We start from the raw sequence: 24,414 nt of genomic DNA, 5'->3' as shown, positions 1-24,414 counted from the left end.
AAAAAAACCATACTGCTCTCTCCAATTATTTGGAAGCTGGAAAATTAATAATAGTTTTGTATGGCTCCACAACAGTAATATTTATCATAATGAATAACAAATAATGTTTCTATTAATTGTTGTCAGTAAAGCTTTTCTTGATAATAGGATCTAATTCAAGGTATCAATCAATGGTTATAGTGCTGAATATTCATGAAATGGAATATTAAAACAGGCATTAAATAACGTAGATTCTCAAAAAATACTCAACAGTAATGTAAGCTGCATGATTATTGCTATCATCAAGGCTAAATTGGCATAATAAAAATTAGCAGATATGGCTGTGGTTTATGAATAATGCAGCTACAGTAGACCATAATATTTAAACTATTGTCTTTGGCCCGGAAAATGAAAAATATAAAATAAAATAAAAAAAGCATGGCAGAAAATGCCAATGGAATATAACAAGGCTGATATAGTGTAGGGGGATTCTGTAAGAAAACAGAATAATAAGGAAACACGAGACACAAATAGCAGTAGAAATGACATTGAATAATCAGATTTTCCTTGTCGATGCATATATTCACATAGAGACCACAGATGACAATGGCGGAGATTCCACTGGGAATATAATTCAGTTATGTCGGAGCGTGATGGATGCAAGGACATCAGCTCTCTTTGGAGATATGGGAGTAATGGGGGCATGCGTCATAATTATTTATCAGTGCAGCAGAGTGACCTATCCCATGCTGCCCTGTTTTCTCAATGCGTTAAACCACTGGAGTATTGGTTCAAAAGTACAGTATACTGAAATTTAAAACATACAGTCAAGGCAATTATTGTGAATGTAAGGAGGCTGGCCAAGTGCACAATATAAGAATTATCTTAGAAGACGCTTGTTGGTTCTTTGGCTGGTCTCCATAAGGGAATCCTTTTTAGCTCTTGGTGGATCCCCTATGGAAAGTGTGAAAAGCTCTCAGAACCATTTTTCCTGACAAAGAATCCTCCCTAATGGTCACATGTGCACTCTTCACATGTTCGCTGTTCACATGTGCTTTTTGGACATGCTGTTTTTGAACATGTGAATTTTTGTTAAGGGCTTGATCTAGATAGAACACTCTCAGAAACAAAGTGAGGTATATATTTTTGTTCTTCAAGGATTACATTTCCCAAATGTACCCTGAAGTTAATTATATATTTCTGGCTTGGGGTACAATTGTATGTACCTGGCTATAGGGTACCGCCCCAGTGACAAGCATTTGTTTCTTTTGACTGCTTAACCTTGTGAGAGTATCATTACAGATATTTTTTTCCATTTTTTTCATTGAATTACTGAAATACATAGTGTGGAGTCACTGCATATTTTGGCATATTTGGCATATACAAGTTTCCCATTGGAAGTTGCAGTGTGAACTTCATATAAATGAATTTATATCCCTTACATGAATTACATTATAAGACTGCAAAGAAGCACAGCTGCCTTTTGCCTGGTTAATTTAGAAAAAGTTGGAATTCATTTCTTTTTCAAAAGGGGCAGGCCTCAGAGGTCAGTGTTTTCTTCGATGGGACTGAGAAGGCAACTTATATTTTCCAGTTCGTGATTTCATAGACACTAGTTCACTGTGCTTTTTTTGAAAATGACTATGCTTTTGAATCAGATTCCTTTCAATGCTGCCAGTTAGAAACAGCTAGCCTTTGTTTCAGGGATCCCTGCAGTTTCCATGTCTCATGTATAGCCCTCAACGGCAGTTGACGTGGTTTCATGAGTTTAACTATGCCACAGTAAAGCCATGAAGCTGAAAATCTGGCACAAAGACACATCCACCATCTCTGTGTTCTCAGTGTACTGTTAGTTTAACGTTCATGCATATCCCTGCTGTAAGATCCAGGTATGAAAATGAAACTGGTCTAGCTGGTCCTAAGCTGGTCTAGCTGAGTATGAACTGGTTAACCAGCATAGCCAAGCTGGTCATGAATCTGGTCAAGCAGAGTACAAGCTGGTCAACCAGCTAGTGCTAGTAGCATGTCTAAGCTGGTAGCTAGTCAACCAGCTGGTCTGAACTGGTCAACCTGCTACCGGGTGTTTCAAAGCCTAGCCTGAGTTGTTTTTTCCAGCCGGGAAGTCAATAGTTTTAGAGCCACTGTGGAGAGAAAGTAGAACCGGCCCATGGAAAACAACATTCATTTCACAGCAGCTGTTCAAAGCCAGGTCTTTACCACCCGAGGGGGGGTGCTCATTGGCTCTCATCCTGAATGTTTAAAACTGGAGTTTTGGACATGATGTTATATTGGTGGAAATCCATATCCTTTGATTCTGTGTGCTTGGACCATCCAAGGGGCCAGGCTTCTGGCTGTGCAGTCGGGTCATCTTTGAATGTTTTCGGGGAGAACAACTTCTGACTCACTCCTCTGTGTGCTACTGAACTGAAGAGAAGTTCAGAATACCGTGGCGTATAGAGCCAGCTTGTGATTAAACATATGTTGTGCTTCTGGAGGTGAAAGTTTTGACAGATTGAGGTAGCAAGGGGCTCAGTAAATAGGGCAGAGAAAGTGGGGAACAGTTGTACCCTCGTGTTCCCTCCAAAAACATTATAATACGAGTGATATATGACTGTTACCGTTGACTGAGGCAGAGGGGGGAATCGGGAAAGATCTTAATCCGTTTGATAAATGATTTGTCAGTTCCAAAATGTTCCAAGTCTGAGAAAAAAGGAAGGACCAGCTTACTCAGTCTAAAACAGTTTCCACATCGGTGGTTGTGGTTATAGGAAGGGCATTATTTACTCGAAAGATTAATTACATTATAAAATGGGCACGGGCTGTCTTGTGAATAGCCGCCTTTCATACTGGGTGGACTAATGAATAGATTATTTAGTAAAACCATGTAGCTCATTTTAGGATCTAAGAAGTAATAATGTATTGTTAAGGACATTTTCAGTATCTATTTTATGTTCTCATAGATTGGGGTGAAATATTTAAAAGGAGTCATATCTGTTTTGGTCTGGGTATCTGTTCCTAATGAATTTGTGATGACAGATTTTTTTCCGTTTGATTTGTTAACCGCCTGCCCTTATCACAAAATTCAAAGTGTTTCTGCCTTGGTCGCAATGCAGTGCAGCAAATTTAATTTTCAGCATATCAGTGTTATCAAGTATATCAAGCATATCATATCAAGATTTCAGAAGCTGAGTATGTTTTTATCAGTATGTTTTAGAGAACAATTCATTCTGTTTAACTTTTTCATGTAGTTTCACTTCTTGATTATCAGCCTTTGTTCTATTTGAAAATACATTTTTGCTGCTTTTGTTCTCCAGCGCACTGGATTTGAAATGAAACAATGAATATGAAGTTAAGGTACAGACTGTCAGTTTTAATTTGTGGGTATTTACAGTACATCCATATCAGGTGATCTGTGTAGGAATGAACATAAATCCAAAATCTAAAACACAATCTAAAATGACTTGCAGATCAAAGCATTAGCTGATTAATCAGACCCATTAATATGTTAATCAGAGCAGTTTTTCTATATATCAGGGGTGTTTAACTCCGGTAGTGGAGGGCTGATCTGCATGCTGGTTTTGGTTCCAACCGATCACCGATCAGCTTTCTGACAGCTCTCTAAACTACTATGGTGTGCTATCTTACACTCAAAGTCTGGGGCTGTAGCTTGTGCTCATGATCAAAACAGATTTGTCAGATATGATTGAACAAATGAACAAGTTCGGGGCACAAGTTGGTACAAAATCCTGAAATGGATCTCATCTTGTTGTGTACCCCTAATACAGGCCTTTATATTACATATATTACATTATATGGAAGTATGAACTGAATGACATTTGTTTGCAGCGATGCCTTGAGTTTAGCCCCAGGAGGGGGTAGTGCATTGGGTGGGGCCCCAGAAGGGGGTAGTGCATTTGGGTGGGCCCCATGAAAGGGTAGTACTTTGGGATGGGCCCCAGGAGGGGTAGTGCATTGAGGTGGGTCCCAGGGGGGTAGTGCATCTGGACGGGCCCCAGGAGGGGGTAGCGTAGGGTAGTTTTGATGGAAGGACTGAACCTCACTGAAACTCAACTCAGAGTTCATTTTCCACTGAGCTGTTTTTCATACAATTTCTGAGTTATTGTAAATATCAAGTTGTTTCAAAGAGAACAACCAGTGTACAAATGGGATTATATGTACAGCTTGTTTATTTGTGTTCATTTTCGGAAATTCTGAAAGCCAGAATAATTAGTGAGTCAGTAGGTCCAGGCACGTTTGCAGCTGAGCTATCTGCACTGCGTTTTGGACCATTAGTAATGGGGATAATCATCAGGTAAGCGTTGCCCTTTGAATAAGCATTTTATTAGCAAATAACATACTATGTGCCTTTCTGAATAGAAAGGGTGGACATGTTGCATCTCAGCTTTTGAATTAGTCTCAAGGAAAGTGTGCTTCCTGGATTAAACACTGCATACTGTATGTCTTTAATCATGTAAATTAATTCAGGATCCTTTAATTTTGAGCAAGAGACTGCATGCCTATTTATAGTTCTATCCATTGTGCCATATTGTGGAGTGGACTGTATGTCCCAGTAAGCTTTGCTTATTACCAGCACTTATACTGTATCTAAAAATAAAAAATGAAATGTAAAATAGGTTATGCACAAAATCAGACAATATAAAGAAAGGGGGCAGTACAGGGAGAAGCAGATACAGTCAATGCGGCATCTAAATACAACAAATACATTTTTGTGGAAATTCAGCATAATGGGTATGGAACTGCGAGGTTTGAATCCCCAGAGTCAGCAGTGCCTCTTTACCCCTGAGCAATGGACAGAACTTTACCTGGAATGCTTCAGTGACAGTTCAGTGTTATCAATGCAAGTGACATTTTGTCCAGTATTTGTTGTGTATTAGGAAGATATGGCCTATGAGTGTAAATATCATATTAAAAAATTCAGTATATAATATAATATATAAAATACATATTCACATTTGTAATTAAGAATTTGTAATGAATTATGTTGAAGTTACTTAGTGATAAACTCTTAATAAGCTCGTATTACTCAGCAATAAATATGTTATGAATGTGAGCTCTGAAGTTCACTCTACATTAGATTCTGCTACAAAAATGTAAACGAACCATGAGAGGGAAATATGTGAAGAAGTATGTGTGTGGAAAATTCCCCACAGAAACCTTTTCTCTTTCCTTACACTGCAAGAAGCAAAAAATAAGTCAATATTAACAAGTATTTTAGTCTTGTTTTTAGACTTAAAATCTTATATCTATTACTTTTTATTATAAGATAAAAAGATTGCAAATTAGGTCAGCTAGTTGGACTCATTTCAGCATTTGTCAATGGGAAAAGAAAGCTTCACTTGTCAACTTGTAACTTAAAACAGGCTAATGTTTTATTCTTGAGTGAAATAAAAATTGTACCGTAAGTCTCATTGCAAGACATTTTATTCAGCACATGTACAGTATGAGGGTCAATGGCTTCTTTGCTTTACAGCATAATGAAACCCAGCCAATTGTCATTTATGGCAGAACATGAGACAGTGATTGCTGGCATCCCTTACACAAAGGCAAACCATTTTCTGTGTTTCTCAACTTCAATAAGCCCATAACACAAGGGGGTGGGGGGCAGGGGAGGGGGAACACAAAAAGAAAATAAATTAGAGGCTTTTGTTTGGTTTGGATGATGCTAGTTTATATTCCACGCTGGTAAGTGAAGATAAGCTTACATTACCGCTAGCTATAATCACAATGACATTAGCTGAAACCAGTGTTTCTCCAGCAAACGCATATTGCGCTGTGATTAAAAAAGGAAGTTTACTATGCGTGTTTATGCCTCTTCAGATTTTACTTTGTGAACTTTGAAATGAGTTTTCAGTCAAATAGTTTCGCTCTTCCTCCTGAGTGGCTGCTCAGTAAATTAAGTTCTCTTCCTAAAAGAAGTGAAAAATGTTACCCGTGTTGCAGCCTCATCAGCCAATCCTGCTAGCACAACAATCATCTCATAAACAGGAGCTGGGAAATCAATGCGATCAGTTGTGACTGCGGTTCATGCAAAAAGACAATTACTGTTGTGAATTTGTGTAGGTGCAGAAAAACCTTCACTGAGGTAGCTTTGAATGTGTATATTTACGTGTCCAGGCATGACCATGAAAATGGTGGGGACAAACTCTTCAATTTGATTCTATTGTGTTGCATTGCACAGCACCCTGTATTGTTTTTAAAATGCAGATGAAAGATATTCTCTTACTAAATGAAATCGCAAGCTGTGTTTTTATGAATGTATTTTGGCAACAGGGGTATGACCCCGGCCTGTGTCATTACCGGGCTGTTCCCATGGCAGCAGGATACCGCTGGCTGTGACAGCGCTCCCATCTCCCAGGGGGTGGGGGGCAGAAGGAGAAGTCCTGCCCTGTGTTTCTTTCCACCCATTAACTCAGCCAGCTGATTTCACTAATTAGGTACTCTGCATGGCTGAAGAATTGTGTTATCCAGGTGACTGGAAAAAAATCCTTGGGAGGACATTAACTTTCTGAAACTGGGATTTTTCCACCTCTGGTAGGAGGGTTACCCTGGCTGGGTTGTGTTGTTCAGGGGGATCTCTCCCTGCCATAATCATAACTGCAGGTTACCAGTTGTGTGGCATCAGTGAGATCTCTTCTGGAGGCCTGTACTGTGAACAGCAGTGGGAAGCCTGCTAGCTCTCCTGTAGACCTGTATGGACTAGAGTGGGCAGCAATGAGAAATAACATTACAGTGGAGGTACACCTTGAAACATCAAACAAATTGAAAGTTACAATAGTGTTCCCTTTGGGTACAAGTAAATACCTTTAACAAGCAAAGGAGCTACACTTGAATTATTAAACAAATGGCTAGTGGTACAATTGTATGTACCGATAGGCTACCAGCTCAGAGACAGGCTTTTGTACCTTGGGCATTTTCCGTACCCTTTTTCCTGACAGTGTAGTGTGGACAGCAGTGAGCAGAGCTCTGAAAGATGCCTTGGAGCAGTGCTTGTGTATCACCTGTGGAGCTCCTGGCACAGGTGTGGGTGGCAAGCAATAATTCAAAATGAAGAAAATGGTTACAAAAAAGTGCAGCCAAAGCTATCTAAACAATATTATGCTTAAGGATATAACTCATTTATTTTCATTAAAATCCTTGATGAACCGTATCATCCTCTGGAAAAAAAATAATGCTTTCTTGTTCATTACCTGGAACAGATCACAAAATATGATTTATGTGCTGAGTAAATATTTCTCATATTTACTTATTTGTAATGTACATCGTTTTGTTTTTATTTCCACTGCATTATACAAGCTGCCTGTCGAGTAACCATGGTGAAAATAAATGAACATTTCCAAAGGTTCATATGCGTATGACATGTTCACCATTAGGCTGTGCAACAAAACAGACCTTCGTTAAGCTAATTTAACTCCAATCAGAGGGATGTTCAATTTCAATTACCCTTTATCTGCAGTGCCGTTGTACAAGATGTGTGAGGTCATTTGTAATTAAAGTACAGTACACTGTAAAATGTTGAGTATTAAATCAACTCTTACAGTCTTACAGGGACTGGACGGTAGCATGAAAGATGAATAAATAATAAATAAATACGGATGGCGCGGTTAGCACTGTTGCCTCAAAAGAAGGAGTTCTGGGTTCGAGTCCCAGTTGGCTGGATCCTCCCTGTTCGCCCTGTGTTTGTTTGGGTCACGCTGGGTACTCCGATGTCCTCCTGCACTGAACAACGTGCATGTCCAGTTAGGAACAGAGTGCTCCTGCCATTGCCCTTGACCAAGGCAGTTGGTCCCCCGGTGCTGCACTGTGGCTACCCGCTGCTGCTAAGTAACTAGAATGGGTTAAATGCAGAGGACAAATGACCCCGCATGGTTCAATAAAGCACAACGTATCTGATCTTATATGGTCCCTATTCCCTGTTAGAGTGGATTTGACACCAGACATTTTTCTGTGTACTCTTTGAAAAGAACACATGGTCCCATCTACGGCAGACATGAACCTCTAGTTCTGTCTTCAATATCAAGTGCCATTGATTTCCTTTCCTTTTGATGTTGGCGTTATGTTTTGAAATCCGCTGTAATGTATACAATGTTGGGCAAATTTTGTTAAATATATGTCCTTTCAGCCACCACATTCTAGACAGGAAGAGTGCTACCAACTGACTGCACAAGTGGCAAATTGGCTCCTAATTGCACAGGAATTATTGAACAGAGCTCTTTGATGACTAGGGGGCTAATAGACGGTCTTCATATCCCGTCCGTGCCCATCTGATATAATATTGATTTCTCCTCTTTGCTTGGGTTGGAAAGTCTATCTAACCAACCATTAATTTTAATTACATCCACCCGAAACCCACGCTGTGGTTCACTGTGACGATGGGACCGTGGAGGACTGAAGAATTTATTTTCTCCTTCTGAATTCCCTCACAGTTATTCAGATCTTTGAATATAGAATATGAATATAAATATACCCTCAGTGAGCGCTTTATTAGGTATTTATTAGACTTAAGTCTGTAGCCTTGGTGTTATTGGTGTCCAGAGATTCTCTTCTGCATAGCACTGTTGTAATACGTCACTGCGGCTGTTTGCATTATAATTCTGTTATTGGTTATGTCTGAATGTGACCTATTTAATTCACCATGCATTTGCACTTACACTCAGTGAGCACTTTATTATGTGTTTATTAGACTTTGGATTTGTGAGAATTATTGGTCTTCGGCTGCTGTTGACTAAAGAGGTTTGATGTGTTGTGTGTTCAGAGATGCTCTTCTGCATAGCTGTTGTAATGCGTGGTTATTTATGCTACTGTCACCTTCCTGTCAGCTTCGACCAGTCTGACCCTTCTCCTCTCACATCTCTCATTATCAATGTATTTCAGCCCGCAGAACTGCTGCTCACTGGATGTTTTTGCCCCATTCTCTGCAAACTCTAGAGACTGAAAATCCCAGGAGATCAGCAGTTTCTGAAATACTGAATCCACCCTGTCTGGTACTAACATTCATTCCACGATCAAAGTCACTTAGATTATATTTCATGCCACATGATCGGCTGATTAAATATTTGCATTAGCAAACTGGTATACAGGTCTACCTAATAAAGTACTCAGTGAGTGTATATATTTGAATATAAATGATGACATTTGCGATCCGTGTAGGTCAGTTTATATAGGATAATCACATTTGTCAGATTGTGTGTGTGTTTTTTTTAAAAATAATTTGCTATGATGAAAATGAAAATACATATTTATGTGAATTTAGGGTGCCTGGGCTCTATATTTGTAAATGAAAATATATTACCTGTTAGTATATGGTAGGTTTGTTTCAGTGTAATTTATTTTTCTCCAATTCACATTCGATCAGAGCCTGTTTTTATGAGGTATGCTACTTATTCATATTTGGACACATTTTTTCATCCAACTTGTTTACTGTTTAATTCCATGGCAGATTGTGTTAATACAATTTAATGAGAATTGACACTTTTTTTTTACCATCTCTGCACAGGTTTACCAAAAAATTTGATGTATGACAGTATTTACGGAATGAACCGAACCATTTGCCAACCCGAATACAAATAGTTTGCTGTACTGGATTTTGTTTCTGTTTATTTCTAAAAAAAAAGAAAAAAATTTCTCAACAGTCTGCTGAGCTCCAGGTGTAAAATGATACTGGACAACTGCCCAAAAAAAGTTTACAGTTTCGCCGTTTTCTCGAAGCACAGGGATGCTATTAATCCGCGCCATCGGGAAAGTGGGATTGGCGATTGCTCCTTTTGTTTTCTCAGCTACTCGATTATCTGTCACTGGCCGATAACTACCGGCCGGGTCTAGAGGAGTGCTGGTCGGCGTGGTTCATTTCCCGGCCCTTTGATAGCGGCAGATGGGATCACGGAGGCTACCTCAGCGCTCGTTCGGAAATAAATGCCTGGTGCCCCCTGGTCTTGCTCTGGAGTCTGCTCGGAGATTATCTCCTCAACCGCTGGCGAAACGACACAAACGGAAACGGCCGCGGCTTGGAGCGGGGACGCTCCGATTGGACGCCGGGAGTCGCGGGCGCCCCGCAGGTTATCCCAGGTTAATGTGAAAAATTTCCCCCCGCAAATAAAATGGCCGTCGCGCGATGATGAACTGCCACTGTGTCCGCGGACGGGCGGCGGGCGACCGGGGGAGACAGCTGGGGGAATACGTCTTAATCTGGCAGTCTGCTTCTGTCAGAGCTGGTTCCCGCTCAAATTATGATAACTTGCGCTGAACTTACTTTCATTACAAGCAGATGAGCCGATCCCTCATCCAGTTACGGCCTACAAGCCTGCCCGTTCTGTCCGACAGGTACAAATTCCAGGTTGAGCGATGGGCTGGACTGCATTCAGTAACTGGGGTAAAGGAACTACGGGATCACTCTACATTTTCAGCAGGAAGGTCTTTGGCTGTAAACTCCACTCTACCCTCTTTTCACTGACTGTGATCTTTTTCCCTGCAGGTCTAATTGGGTTTTTATTTCACACTCAAAGGCTAAAGGCTTCCTTTAAGGCCAGTCTATCAAATTATGTCTAAATATAGCTTAAGCAAAACCATGCAATTGTCTTTAAGCAATAACTCATGTCAGGCAGCTTTTTATTGTGTCTGTAATATCTATATTATTATGTTTCATAAAAGCAATAACTCACTCCTGGATGTGGTATATATAAACGTTATCACAACTACAGGGGTTGCGACCCTCTGCTGTGCGTTGGGCCGAACAACACCCCGTAGCTGTGATAAAATTTCTATATATGGGAGAGTGGGGTCTGTTGTGAAACATGGTCGATTGTTACGCAATGTTTTATGAGCATGAAATTGATACAAAACCTGTCCGTTGAAATCCAAGGTGAAAATGGATGTGTAGGGAGGTGGGCAATGTGATTTATATCTGGCTAGCTTGTTTCTGATCGGGCAAACAACTTTGGGTAACAATGGACCCGTGTGTAACAGACCCCGCTCTCCCCCACCACTGCCTGTCATGAGCTCTTGCTTTTATAAATCAGTTACCAAACATAATAATATAGATATTATAGACACAATCCAATAAAAATGTTTTTATTAACAAGAATAATTTCCAAGAAAGTAGTTCCCCCATACTAGTAAGCAGTGGGAGGTGGTTGCTATGCAACGTTAGTTAACTGTTGTCCTGCCTCCAGTATAGCAACATAACATCATTATCAGCATTAATTTTTGGAGATTTTTAAAGAATTTAAGTAATACATGGAAGTTATTATCAATGAGAATTTTATGAAATTATGGAAAAGACATTTTAAACTACACTTACCTATAAGTCAAGAAGTAGAACTGTGTCAGCTTTTTAAATTCATTCAGAAATTATATATATTTTTTCTCCTTACATTGAGACAGAGCATTGCTAGAGAACTATTGTGGCAAAACTGTCGCAAAGACACATTATTTTAGAGATATTGCTTTCTGAAATACTTGGATTGGCTGATTTTCAGACAGTGATATTTGACATTCAAAAAGCACGTAATTTCTTGGAAATGATATTTCTTTGTCTCGCTGGCCCGTGTTTTTGTCTGAAAACGAGTTCTGTAATCTACGGCCAACAGTGACTCGGTTGGTGTGCAGTTGTCGGTGTACAGCAAGGTGCCCTTTAAGCACTGTGATTAATATAATGTCATGGTTACGGAGCTGGCTACAGGTGGCTATGGCGATGGAGGCACAGACGGAGCTGCGACAGGTCTGCGACATAATGACAGGCAGTGGCAGTGTGATTAGGAGGGGGGTTAGGATGATTACAAGGACTGGCAGGGGCCCTTAGAAATATTAGAATATAGGATTGTCTGGGGTGACCTTGGATGGTGGGGCCCAATGTGAGATCTATTCATGGGTCCCAAAATCCCTTGCAGTGACCCTGCATACAGCCGTGGAATCCCTGCAAAATGAAACCCACCCTCTCCCTAGGCCTGGTGGGTTTGAGTCGGTTTGCTTTCGGTTTCTGACTCTGAACAGAAGAACAATAGACACTGTGGCTTTCCATGACCCGGGCTGTAAAGTTTGGAGTGACTAGGAGTTTATTGTTCGAACATCATCCGATTTAAAGATATCACATATCTTTGAAAGAATATTTCTGGCATTCACCACAATAAATATCAACCCTGGCAAGGATAACGGTGGCAATATTAGGAAAAGAGTTACAACTGACATCTCTAAAGTTTTGTTTTTGCCCCTGATGTCTGGTGAAGGCTGATAAACTAGACAATGGCAGTATCCTGGAGCAGGCAGGCAGCAGTAGTCAGTCACTATGTTCTGGAAACTTTGGGTGACACTGGATTACCTATGCTTTAATATCACTGCATATCTCCTCAGTTGGAGAAAGGTTTATTTAGAAAATCCTTACGCACGTTTATTTAAGTCAGCGGAGGAGGAGGAGAACCGATCAAGGGTAAATAAAATATGGTGAGTAGGTTTGTTTTTTAAAACATCATATTGCTGCAGATTTTTTGGTTATTATGTGAAAACGTGGGTTTATACTGAGTCCGTACTATGCTACGTTGGTTTGTAGTGAAGTATTCATGAATAAATGGAATGGCTGCTCCTCAGGGACTGAATACTGAGTCAGTTTTGTAATTAAGCGTATCAGACAGAAAAGTTTCACCAGTGTCTGTGAAAGTCGGTGAGAGGTTGAATAATGACCCTTCAGATCTTGCCAGTAGCGTGGAGAGGATTGCTCCTCTGATACATTTTACCCAGGAAAAGGAGGTTTACCGTAGTATCTCCACTTTGAAAAGGGAAGAGAGATAAGAGCAGCCGTTCGTCTGGAGGCTGAAATCACTTCTTTTTTTTCAGCAGCTTTGCGGGAAAGCACAATAACAGATACTCCGGTGATTGAACTTTGCCGTTTGTTGTTGGTAGATCATCCAGGCACTGTTGATGATGCGCTTCGGTCGAGTTATCAGCGACCCGTCCGGGAAAGTGTGCAGTAAGAGAATACTGCATGGCGCATTCGCTGGTGACTGATCTCCAGGAAAGCTCTCGGACAAAAGACCGCGTATCCTCCGCGACTGAGCGTGCACTCTCCGAAATAACGCTGCAGTCCAGGTACACTTTTGTTCTTTAAGGAACTGATTTACCAAATGTACCCTGTTAGGTACAATACTATTTCGTTGGGCAGAAACAAGTACCTTTTATAACCAAAAAAGGTAGAAATTAATTATTAACCCAATCAGGAGGGATACAATTTTATGTACCTATAGGGTACCACCCCAGGGACACGCAGTTTTGGTACCTTTTTTTCTGCGAGTGTCCACACATCCTGTACTGGAAGGCTGTATATGAGCAATCTGTGCAGGCCTCCATTAGCTGTGAGGGAGTAGTGACACACTGCGTACCATCTGGTGCGAGCGTATTCCAATAGGACAACCTACCGTCGCACCCAGACTCACTACAGAGACTCACACAACCTCATATTTACAGCTGACCGTGTTTCGCATCATTTAGCCTGTGTTATCTGACATTATTTAGCCAGATACATAGCCTGTTATCCATTTCAGGGAGGTTGGGGCAGTCTATAGCCCAGTGGCTACAGTGCTGGACTGGGACATGGAACATTGGTGGATCAAGCCCCAGTGTCGCCACAATACGTTCTATGCAGCTGTTAGGCCACTTAACCCCACATTGCTTCAGGGTGGGATTGACTCCTTCTTGGTCGAATCAACTGTAAGTCACTTTGGATAAAAGCGTCAGCTAAATAACGTGTAATGGTCATTGTACTGAAATTGTCCGCTACCTCCTCAGCAGTCAACTTAAAGACAAGCTGAAATGTTACGGCAGCACTTTTCCATCCATGGAAAACAATTAAAATTTAGATTTTACGTCATCGTGTAGCAGTGGACTTGTATGTCGATCAAATGTCTGTCAATTTTTCGTTCTCCTCCAATCAATATCCTTTTCACGCAGCAGTGCGCATCCTCATTTGACGTTATTCATATCGACTCCCCGTTCAAAAATACCCCCGAAAAGTGTGTTTTGTTCGTGTACACGTCATATCATGGAAGCTAGGGCTGCCCTCACTTCCATTTCACCTGGTCTTTAATCTTCTGCTGTTTGTTGCCACTGGCGAGCTGTCTTATAGAACAAGCTTTTGAAATGCTTTGCTTGCCTGTAACATGTCTGTATAGTTCCGGCAATACATGGAAATACGTAAAAACTGCTTGTATTTGTGACCAGTTAAAGGGCCTCAGTTAATTGTGAATGAAAAATAGGTTCTTCTTTCTTTTTTCAACGTTCAGACCATTTCAATCTCCATTTCAAAAACCACTCATCTTAAGATGTTGTTGAGATCTCCAGGTTATGTCACAAATTTACCTTTCGTGAAAGTCAAGAGCACGTCCTGACAAGTGCTTTATGGGCTCGTAAAAGCTTTAGTGCTCTCCCTATATAAGAATCACATTTTCTGAATGCGATTGGCTCCACACAGTGCCGGAGTCCTGTAAGGGAAATATTTTATTGGGGCTTCTAATGGTTTTATCCCAAGGGTTCTTGATCATATATCACTGTGTGAGATCATTTCAAATGTAACCCCCCCGCCAACCACAAGACACCTCACCTCACCCCTTTCAGAGAAGATATCTACTTTAATACCTTTACTGTTCCATCGATCCATAGGAAGCAGTTCATCGCAACTCTCATTTACTTTACATACGCACCAAAACACTGCGTGAAAACGCCAGTTATCATTAAATCATTAAACTGGAACAGTGGTTTGTGCCTACAGTGCATGTGCTCGTATGCACAGCGTGTTACGTGTTCAGAGACGTGTTGCCGTGTACTGTATGTGTAGCGGTGACTGTGATGAACGATCAGAGCCGTTGGAAATGAACACGGTTCCTTGTGGATGTAGCTTTATGACCTCTTTACGGCATTGATTTTTGGTTGGTGATCAAGAAAAAGCACGTTGTGAATAAGTCTTTAATTGTTTTAAAGTGTGTGTGTGTGTGGGGGGGGGGTGTTATTTATTTATCCCCTCGTTTCTCCTCCGTTTCATAGTGCCCAGTCATCAGCACTCTTTGGTACAGCGTCCGCTATCGATTTTGGGAGAGGACAGACAAGCACGCCATTTCCGCCTAAGCATCCAATGCCAAGTGTCGCTTCTTATCACATGACAGTTCAAAACTGAGCAGAGTTAAAAACTGGCTGGTCTTTTATTGCCCCTAATTATAATTAATAAGAAGAATCATAATTTCAATGTTTGGTGACATGTCCAGGGTCCTGCCTATTGCCCAGTGCATGCTGGGACAGGCTCCAGAACCCCCCAGGACCAAGCCCAGAAAGGTAAGTAATGGATAGATGGATAGACCTCAATATTTGTTTAGTTGAAGATAGACTGTCATTTTCAGGCTCAAAGCATCAGGGCGCACATGGTAGTCATTGTGCATTTAACAATGGCAAGATCCAAGCCATGCGATGGTGCCAAAATTGTGTCATGGAGAGAATAGGCGAAAGGAGAGCTCTGACTGCCCTCCATGATGGTTCATTAGCTGGTTTCATCACAAGAACATCTGCCGGGATGGGAAAAAAATAAAAATCCGTCTGTTGTCATTTTACAAAGGAGTGGAAAAAAAAGAGAAGTTTGACTTTGGAGGCATTGCAGTACAGTTATTTAGCTGGCACGTTTTATGTCCTAAGCTACTTACAGCACCTGGAGCAATTTGGGGTTAAGGGCCTTGCTAACTGGCCCAACAGCTGTGTGGATCTTATCGTGGCTACACTGAGGCTTGAACCACCAATCTTCCAGGTCCCAGTCATGTACCTTAGCCGCTAGGCTAAAAGCTGCCCCCTAAGGTGTGTGAGAAGTCCAGATTCTGGAATATGTTTCCATGTCACTGCATCCCCCCCATGTGTTTTTTGCCCACTTTGTAATATTTAGAGCCTATATAAAGTATGTCTATTTATGCAATATTATTAGTTGTTAATGTTTCATTTTTGAGTTGTGCTCATTGTTATGCAGAGTATAAACACCTTCTGATGGGATTGCTGTTTGACATGTCTGAAAGGGGATGGGCAGCCCGAACATGAAAATGCTGATGCGGTACATGCGGTTGCTATAGGAATCTGGCAGCTGGCACAGCGTATGTTTGTGTGAGACTTGGCAACCGCTGGCAACCGTGCTCGGAGACGCCACGTTGCCATGAGAACCCAATCATCTGGGGGAGATGGGCAGCAATGAATTATGGGATCTTAAACAAAATATGCACACACACACACACACACACACATAGACACACACACGCCCCTCTCATTTGCAGGTCTCATCCTGTGATGTTGAACGGTGTGTGTGTGCGTGCTATCATAGCATGCAGTTCAGCTCATTAAATGGGTCGTCGAAAAACAGCAACGTGAAACGGGACTCCAATTGGTGGTCCCCAGGGCTGGTTTCCATGACGTTCCTGTGACAGGCCTAATCAGAGCAGGTCTAGTTCTGTGGTTTCAGAGCTCCGTCCTCCTCTCTCTGTATGCCTTCTCTACCTCTCACCACTGCCTAAGTGAGTGAGCCAGCCCAGTGAGAAAGGCCCCGTCGTTCAGCAGCCGTTTGGCGTTCTCTCACAAGCAGACGCCTCGACCGGCCTTTCAGCTAGCAGGGCTGCTGTTCTGCTGATTCGGCGAATGCTGGCAGGGTCACAGATGTGCCCGTGGTGGCTTGCGCGTGGGCCACCGTATGCTCCTCCATGGGGGGTGCTGAGATTTTCTGCTTCACTTCACAGCTGTGAATCAAAAAGTGTTCTCAGATTGAAAAACGGATCGCTGCCTGATTTTCCCCCTAGATGCACAGGACGCTCCCTGTGCTTTTGAAACACGAAAATACTGAGTGTTTCTGTTACTTAGCTGAAGCTTGTATCCAAAGTGACTTACAGTTGAGTAGACTAAGCAGGGGACAATCCCCCCTAGAGAAATACGGGGTTAAGGCCTTGCTCAAGGGCCCAACAGCTGGATCTCATCGTGGATCTTATCGCACACCAGGACTTGAACCACCAACCTTCCGGTTCCCAGTCAAGTACCTTAGCCAGTAGGCTACAGGTAGCCCCTGAGTATAAGAATGGTGATGGCCTCTGGGCGCCCGTGGTACACATATATATTCCACGTTCAGCAGGGCTGTTGACTCAGCGCGTTTAGTAAAAGAGAAGCATTAAGCTGCAGCTTACACGCTATGACCCTCTCTGGGCCAGATCCAGAAGCTTCTACATTTCACCTCATTGTTTTTCCCAGTATATATATATTGTATGAATAATTTACATTTATTACATTATTTATTATATTGGTTCTAGATCATTTGTTTTGTAGGTCGTCCTGCATTAACCGTGTTTAAGAGCGGGAGCTCATCTTTCCGGGCCTTTCCGGCAAAGGAAGGGTACAGTTTGTTCAACGTTGGCAATGGTTAGAGACACACAGCTCAATTGTGCCTTGATTTCGGCACTGACTTCAGTTGAATTCCCACTTCAACTGACTTCAGACTTCTGTCACTTGGCAAGCTACAGTAGGTCTGGCAGGAATGGTCAACACAGACACCAGTGCATTGATTCTGCAAGCCATGTGTGCTTTTACCTGGGTTTGGGCACTTCTGCTATATCCTCAAAAACCCGGAAATTAATTTACGTCCCATGTAAGGGACATTAGTCTCTGGTCTTAATTTCAAGAACCATACATTCTATTATGCTGAAACATACACAGACATTCAATATACATAAATTAAATAATATATATTTTTAATATTCTCACTGCAGAAAGTTGTGAGACACTATTCTGTCAAAAGAAATGTAAGGACTTAAACTTTTCTGCTCGGTTTCAGGAGGATATAACATGGGGCATTATGGCTGAGGCTGGTTTGCTAGCTGAGTCGTGGCTATGGATAAGCCCTGGGGTCCCCCATGGCATCTAGACCCAATCAAATCAGCGGGTGTGCTCCAGATCCGCGACAGCTTAGCCATCGGTGGGAAGTGAAGTAATCACGCTCCGTTTCTTCACAGGTGCAAGCAGATGGCCTATCCCGACGACCTGCCGCAGATCTCGGTGGTCTTCATCTTCGTGAACGAGGCGCTGTCGGTCATCCTGCGGTCCGTCCACAGCGTGGTCAACCACACGCCAGCGCACCTGCTGAAGGAGATCATCCTGGTGGATGACAACAGTGACAGCGGTAAGAGCAGCACGGAGCTCCCCCGCCACCTCACTGCAAAACACAAAAAATAAATCACTCTTAACAAGTATCTACCGCCTCATGTGTGCATAACGTTGTTACAATTAGGGGAAAATCTGAAAATGTGGACTTCCAACTAGCAAGCTAGTGATTGTACCAGATAGCTCGAATTGTACAAGCAGTCCCACCACTGTAACTAGCTGGTATCTGAATAGCAAGTATTTAAATTATGAGTAGAATAGGAAATGTGGATTTTGAAATAACTTGCTAGATTTCGAAAAGCAGTTTCGACTACTGTAGCTACAGTGGTTAGTATTTGAATAGCAAGATTGTATTTGAATTATGAGCATATGGGAAAATATATATAAGGAAATGGGCAATATGGACTTAAAAATAGCAAGCTTGTGAATGTCAAATTAAACCCTCAACAAAATAGTATTTTCACAAACAAAAAGGCTGTCAACAAAAGGTTATTTTCAAAACCTGTGTTTTATATTTTAGCTTTTAGCTGTGCTAGTTGCCAAGCTGTTTATTAAATCGCAGATGGTGCCATGTTATTGGTACACAAAAGTGTGCTTGATTAAAGTATTTATACACTTTTTTTAATTCTTTTTAATTAATTTCCAGACATGGTTTTCATAAAGCTCCAACAAACAAAATAAATCAATAAAAGCAGCAGGAGAAAAACAAAGTATATATTGACACTGATTTAGCAGCAATGTACAACATATATTTATTACATTATATTGTTTTACATCTTGGTCTTGAGACCATCTTAACAACAAAAAAATGGCAAGTTTAAAGAGGACAAAAGGTCAGAAATCCAACACAGGTCTATACTGTGTGGAGGGAGTGTTAGGTTGTACTTTTTCATTTTTGTGCAAACAATACTGAGCACGGGGTATACTTTTCATGGATAAAGCACTGTTGTCAATCTAAAAATGACTGTACTCTTTTTACAATTTGCTCATTTAAATTTTCAAGCATTTAATTACTGTCAGAAATGGGCCCTTACGCAGACTGCCAGAGTGGGTCATGGGTAATTACATTTTGAACAGAGAACCATCCTACACAGCAAGTGGGTTCTTCAAAGGCTCCGTGGATGTTCAGCTCGTCAAAGTCTGCATTAAAAACCCAAAAGGCCCCACATCTGAGTCACAAGAGCATGAAAGACAACAGCTACTGTCGAGTATCTGGACTACTGATAGTGAGAGAGCCAGCCAGGCTCAGTCTCTAGCGTGCTTATGCAGTGTGAGAAGGTTCATTATTCTGGGTAGGAATGTCATGAACCGCAAAACACATTCAAAGTTCCTTTTAATTAAATCCCTGAGGTGTTTGTTTGCCTTTTTTTTGTGGTCACTGATCCGCTGAAGAACAGAGAGGCTTTATTCTATGATGACACCCACTTACTGTAGGTAGCTTCAGCTTCCGCCAAGGGCGATAGAGAGAGGGGGGGTGGGGGGAGAGGGAGAGAGACGGAGAGAGAGCGGTGGGGGGAGGGATGAGAGATAGAGAGAGGGGGGAGGGATGGAGGGATGGAAAGAGTGAGAGAAAGAGACTTTCTGTGCGGCGTGCAGCGATTGTCAGATCTCTCTCTGGTTTTCCTCTTGCCAAACAGACAGAGCTGGATCGTTGCGGAGGTGACTCTCTCGCGGAGAACAGGCAGAGGAATGCACTCCCTCGGAAACGGATTGGCAGCGTTTTTATTTTGTAACCTTGATATAATTAGCATGTTCCCTGGACGTGCCTCACAGAACGTGAGCTCATCATTTTCTGAACCCTGCCACTGTAATTATGCGCTTCTGTTTGTGTGCGCGTGGATAGAGAGAGAGAGAGAACGAGAGAGGAGGAGAGATAAAGAGGAGGAGAGGGGGAGAGCCTGGGGGGGTGTACACTCAGATGCTGTAAAGAGTTTAAAAATAACAGCGAAAAGATGAGACCTGTCCTTTGGTGAACCGCTGTGAACAGTCTCCACGGTGATGGCAGTTGAAGTTCCTTCACCCATACATGGCCTATGGCACCCAGTGCGGTCCCAGAAGCCCGCTGGTTTCTGAGGAGTTACAGAAAACGGGACACTGAGGGGGAGGGGGGGGGGGGGGGGGGTGGTGCTCTGCTTCCCTGGGACAGGCTAAAAGGAAGGCGGGGGGGGGGGGGGGGGGGGTGAATAACATCAGAAAAAGGGACATTGGGTGAGATGTGTGGCTCAGACCATCGGCTGGCAGAGTCTAAATGTCTAAATCCATGTACTGTATGACCCCCGCTCCCCCCGGACGGCTGGTGGTATGGGCCTCCCCCTGCAGCACCCTCTGCACTGTCATCCCTCCTCCATCTGCTACCCTCTCTGCTTTCCCCCACTACCCTCCAAAGGAAGGACGGACTGTTCGCTTTTCCTTAAAAAGAAAAAAAGAAGGACCTTGCTAGAGTCCACACCGAACCTTTAAAATGGCTGACGATTCCTGACACCGAATGATGAGACATTGGCTGCATTCAAAAGCGCGTACTTAGCATACTGCTCGCGCTACATTTCAATGAAAACCAGCCTACAATTTTGCATGAGTAGTACGCTAGTAAGCGGTTTCCAACGCAGCCGTAGATGCAAGAAGTGGTGGCTCCACCTCCATCCTAGCCTGGGGAAGGGCATTTTGCACAGGGCCAGGCGCTGGTCCACCGATGGTCAAACATGAACATTAACATGCGGGGCTGGCTGCTTGACCTTTCGTCACTCGCCTGTCTTGTCTCCGCCTGTTGAGCATTGAGCATTTGCCCTGTGAAATGACTAGAAGAAGAATAAGTGAATAATGACCTAGCCACCCTCCGCCCCCCTTCGCTGGAGTAAGCATGGTTAGGCTTCTATTTGCAGCTTTCTGTGCTGTGACATTTCACAGAGCAAGTTTGACATTTATGAAAAAAAAAATAAAGTGCCATTTATCTCTGAGTGGGCTTGAGAGGGTGTTCCAAGCAGGGTAGCGTCTTTTAGTGGTGTGAGAGGGGTGCACGTCTGCTGTATTTCAGGACAAACGCACAATTTCACACACATGCTCACATTCCCCTTATGTAAAACTTTAATGATTCTCTGAAATGAATTTCCGTCTAACATCACAAGTAAATAGATTATATTTTAATTATATCTCAGAAACACTGAGCCTTTTAAACAGACCAGCATTGGTTTGACGGGGAAATTGAATTTAAATTGAGGCTTTTGGCAATCGACCAAGTCACATTAAACACCCCAGTTCTCTTTCCACTGTGGACTTGGAGTATTTAAAATTATTACGCTATTTATCGTCAGGCTTTCATTCTGCAGATATTTTTGCACACTCTTTTTTTTGTGCTTGGGAGTTTTTCCCTGGCTTCACAGTGACTGTGGCTCTTATCTCCCTTTAAATAAATAAGGAGTCCTCAGTCTCTGTCATCATCTTTCCTTTCAATTACTGTAAGGCTGCAGTCACATGACCCAACAGACCAATCAGCTGCTTCTCTTGCTACTTGCCTGTATTCTTCTGTTATGTCTGCAGCATTATGGAGGAAGTCATAGTGAACATGGTGTCATCATATTGATACTCCAAGGATTTTTCGATTTCCTTCTAATGCTATGCATTACGTTTTGCCTTTGATTATAGCTTGTATATATTCTTACAGGGGTTACCGTGCTGCAGAACCTCTTTGACTTATTGTGTGTGTGTGCTGGCTACTGTAGCATTGTTGTGCTTTCCACAAGAACAGATTATACTTCATGAGACGCATTTGTTTTGGGGTATATGTTGTGCATGCATCCACTCGACAAGTTCACTGAAACATGGAACCACAAAATATAAATAAACTTTGCCCAAATGGAAAGTTAGATAAGAAGCTCCAGACCTGTTTGTGATGGTGGTATCTACACACTGACAGAAACATACATTAAGCTTTATCAGTGTAGTGGTGATTTATCTCCCCTAAAAAAAGCTTCAAAGCAGTGTCAAAACAGTTATAGAGCAGCCTTTGCAATATTCCAAGCAAAAAGCGAAGCTCTGTGTGACCTAGGGAGGTGGGGGGGGGGGGGGGTGGGGGGGGCTGCACATTTCAGACAGTGATCCATCTCCCCAACTTGGTGTCTTAACCTGCCCTGCTGAAAAATACTGAAGCTAGGTTTTGAAACTAGTAGCTGGTTGACCAGCTCCCAGCTCAGCATGGTTTAGCTGATTGACCAGTTCATACCAGCTCCCAGCTTGACATGGCTTGACCAGCTCAAGCTATGTTTCTGGTAGCTGGTTGACCAGCTACCAGCTCAGGCAGGCTACCAGCCCTAGCTAGTTGACCAGCTCATGAACAGCTTGACCGGCTCAATTTTCAAGCTGGCATATCTGGACTGTACAGCATGGTGGCGATACCAGTATCTGTCTGTTTAAAGAAGACAGACAGCCGTGTATAGATATGTTATCTGAAAACCTGGAGCGGAATTCTGTAGTGTGACCTTCATTCAACCGCGTAGAACGTGATGCATTTTTATTACCTGTTTTGTAGAACAGTGGGGAGTCAATACCATAACATTGTGCACACATACACAAAAGCACGCAGGCACACACACACACACATACACACACACACACACTGCAGACACATTAACACATACACACACACACACACACACACATACACAGTTACTTACACACACACACACACCGCACACACACTAACACACTAACACACACAGATATACACACTTTATTTATCAATGAAAATATTCTCATTAACGTAATGTATTTATTCAGCATTAGCAAAAGAAAGCAAGATGGACAGGTATGGTATTTGCTGAATTATCATTCATTATATTACATTAGTTATTTTGCTGACAAAGTGACATACAGTTTATTTGACTAAGCTGGGGCCAATCCCCCCTGGAGCACTGTAGGATTAAGGGCCTTGCTCAATCTTTTCGATATTATTGTGGCTACACTGGGCCTTGAACCACCAACCTTTCAGTCCCAGTAAAGCTAGGTCATAGCCTGGCCCTATCTCAAACCAAACTGACTGTCTGTGTCTTTTGCAGTGGAGCTGAAGTTCAACCTGGACCAGTATGTGAACAAGCGGTACCCAGGCCTGGTGAAGATCGTCCGGAACAGCAAGAGGGAGGGGCTGATCCGAGCCCGGATCTACGGGTGGAAGGCTGCTACCGCGCCCGTCGTGGGATTTTTCGACGCCCATGTGGAGTTCAACGCAGCGTGGTAAGAGCGAGATCCTTTATCCCAGATCATTAGTGGTGCAATGGTACACTCTAAAAACCGTCCGTGAATTTTACGGTAACCGTCTGGAAAATAGTACGAAATTGTTAATAATTGTTATATTTATGGTGAAACACTGTAATATGTTTAACATTTTATATGATAATGTTCTGCCAACCCAGTTTGCCAGTATTTCATCGTAAAATGTACAGTTTTTTTCAGTGCGCACATATTCGTACCGAACCGTTTCATATGAGATGACATTCTAAATTAAAGTAGGTGGTGTGGATGAATGGTCATTGAAGATAAACCATTTTTGGAGTTAATCAAAGGCAAAACGAGGGAAACTGTTCAAATGTAACCTTTTCTGATCAAGAATTTGAAACAAAAACCAGCATACACAGGAACCAGTATACACAAAAACCAGTATACACAAGAATCAGCATACACAGGAACCAGTATATACAAGAACCAAACCAGCATACACAGTAACCAGTATATACAAGAACCAAACCAGCATACACAGGAACCAGTATACACAAAACCCAGCATACACAGAAACCAGCATAGACAAGAACCAGCATATTGTAAACATAAAACAGCTTACACAAGAATCAGCTTACTGTACACAATAACTAGCACACACAAGAGAGCCTATGACTGAGACTGAGTACCCCTGTGCTAGAGGATGCAAGTTTCTGACCATTCCTCTGGATGTGGGCCTCTACTGAACAAATTAATCAGGATAATTACAAACTTCGACCTACTTACTCCTGACAAATTGTGTGCCTTGGCCGGTGATTGCTCCACTGACGATCAAGGAACGCTTTAATATCATGGGGCAAATTGCCATGGGCACCAGGTACCTTGTGAATTTCAGGTAGGTCCAGTTTTTGATTTAACGCCGGACTCTACCTCAGCAATGCTTAATTCTAATTAAAGCACCACAGTTATGGAAGATGACCTCCATTTCTAACTATGGATTAACAATTAATGACTTCTCCATTTTGTTCCAGTACATGACTTTTTTTCTCTCTCTCTTTTCGAATC

General features: G+C 42.2%; 1 protein-coding gene across 1 annotated transcript in view; it reads left to right on the top strand.

Moving 5' to 3' along the window:
• galnt9 (polypeptide N-acetylgalactosaminyltransferase 9) overlaps positions 1-24,414 on the top strand; it is a 110,342-nt gene that overhangs the window by 26,161 nt on the left and 59,767 nt on the right. The window contains exons 3-4 of the mRNA XM_061261760.1: positions 17,997-18,163; positions 23,193-23,367. Of these exons, the coding sequence (XP_061117744.1) occupies positions 17,997-18,163; positions 23,193-23,367 (342 nt within the window). The remainder of the gene's footprint in view (positions 1-17,996; positions 18,164-23,192; positions 23,368-24,414) is intronic.

Source organism: Conger conger, chromosome 11 (genome assembly GCF_963514075.1).
Source record: "Conger conger chromosome 11, fConCon1.1, whole genome shotgun sequence".
Lineage (NCBI taxonomy): Eukaryota > Metazoa > Chordata > Actinopteri > Anguilliformes > Congridae > Conger > Conger conger.
The sequence above is the reverse complement of the archived record's forward strand: the minus strand, read 5'-3'. Positions and strand labels throughout refer to the sequence as shown.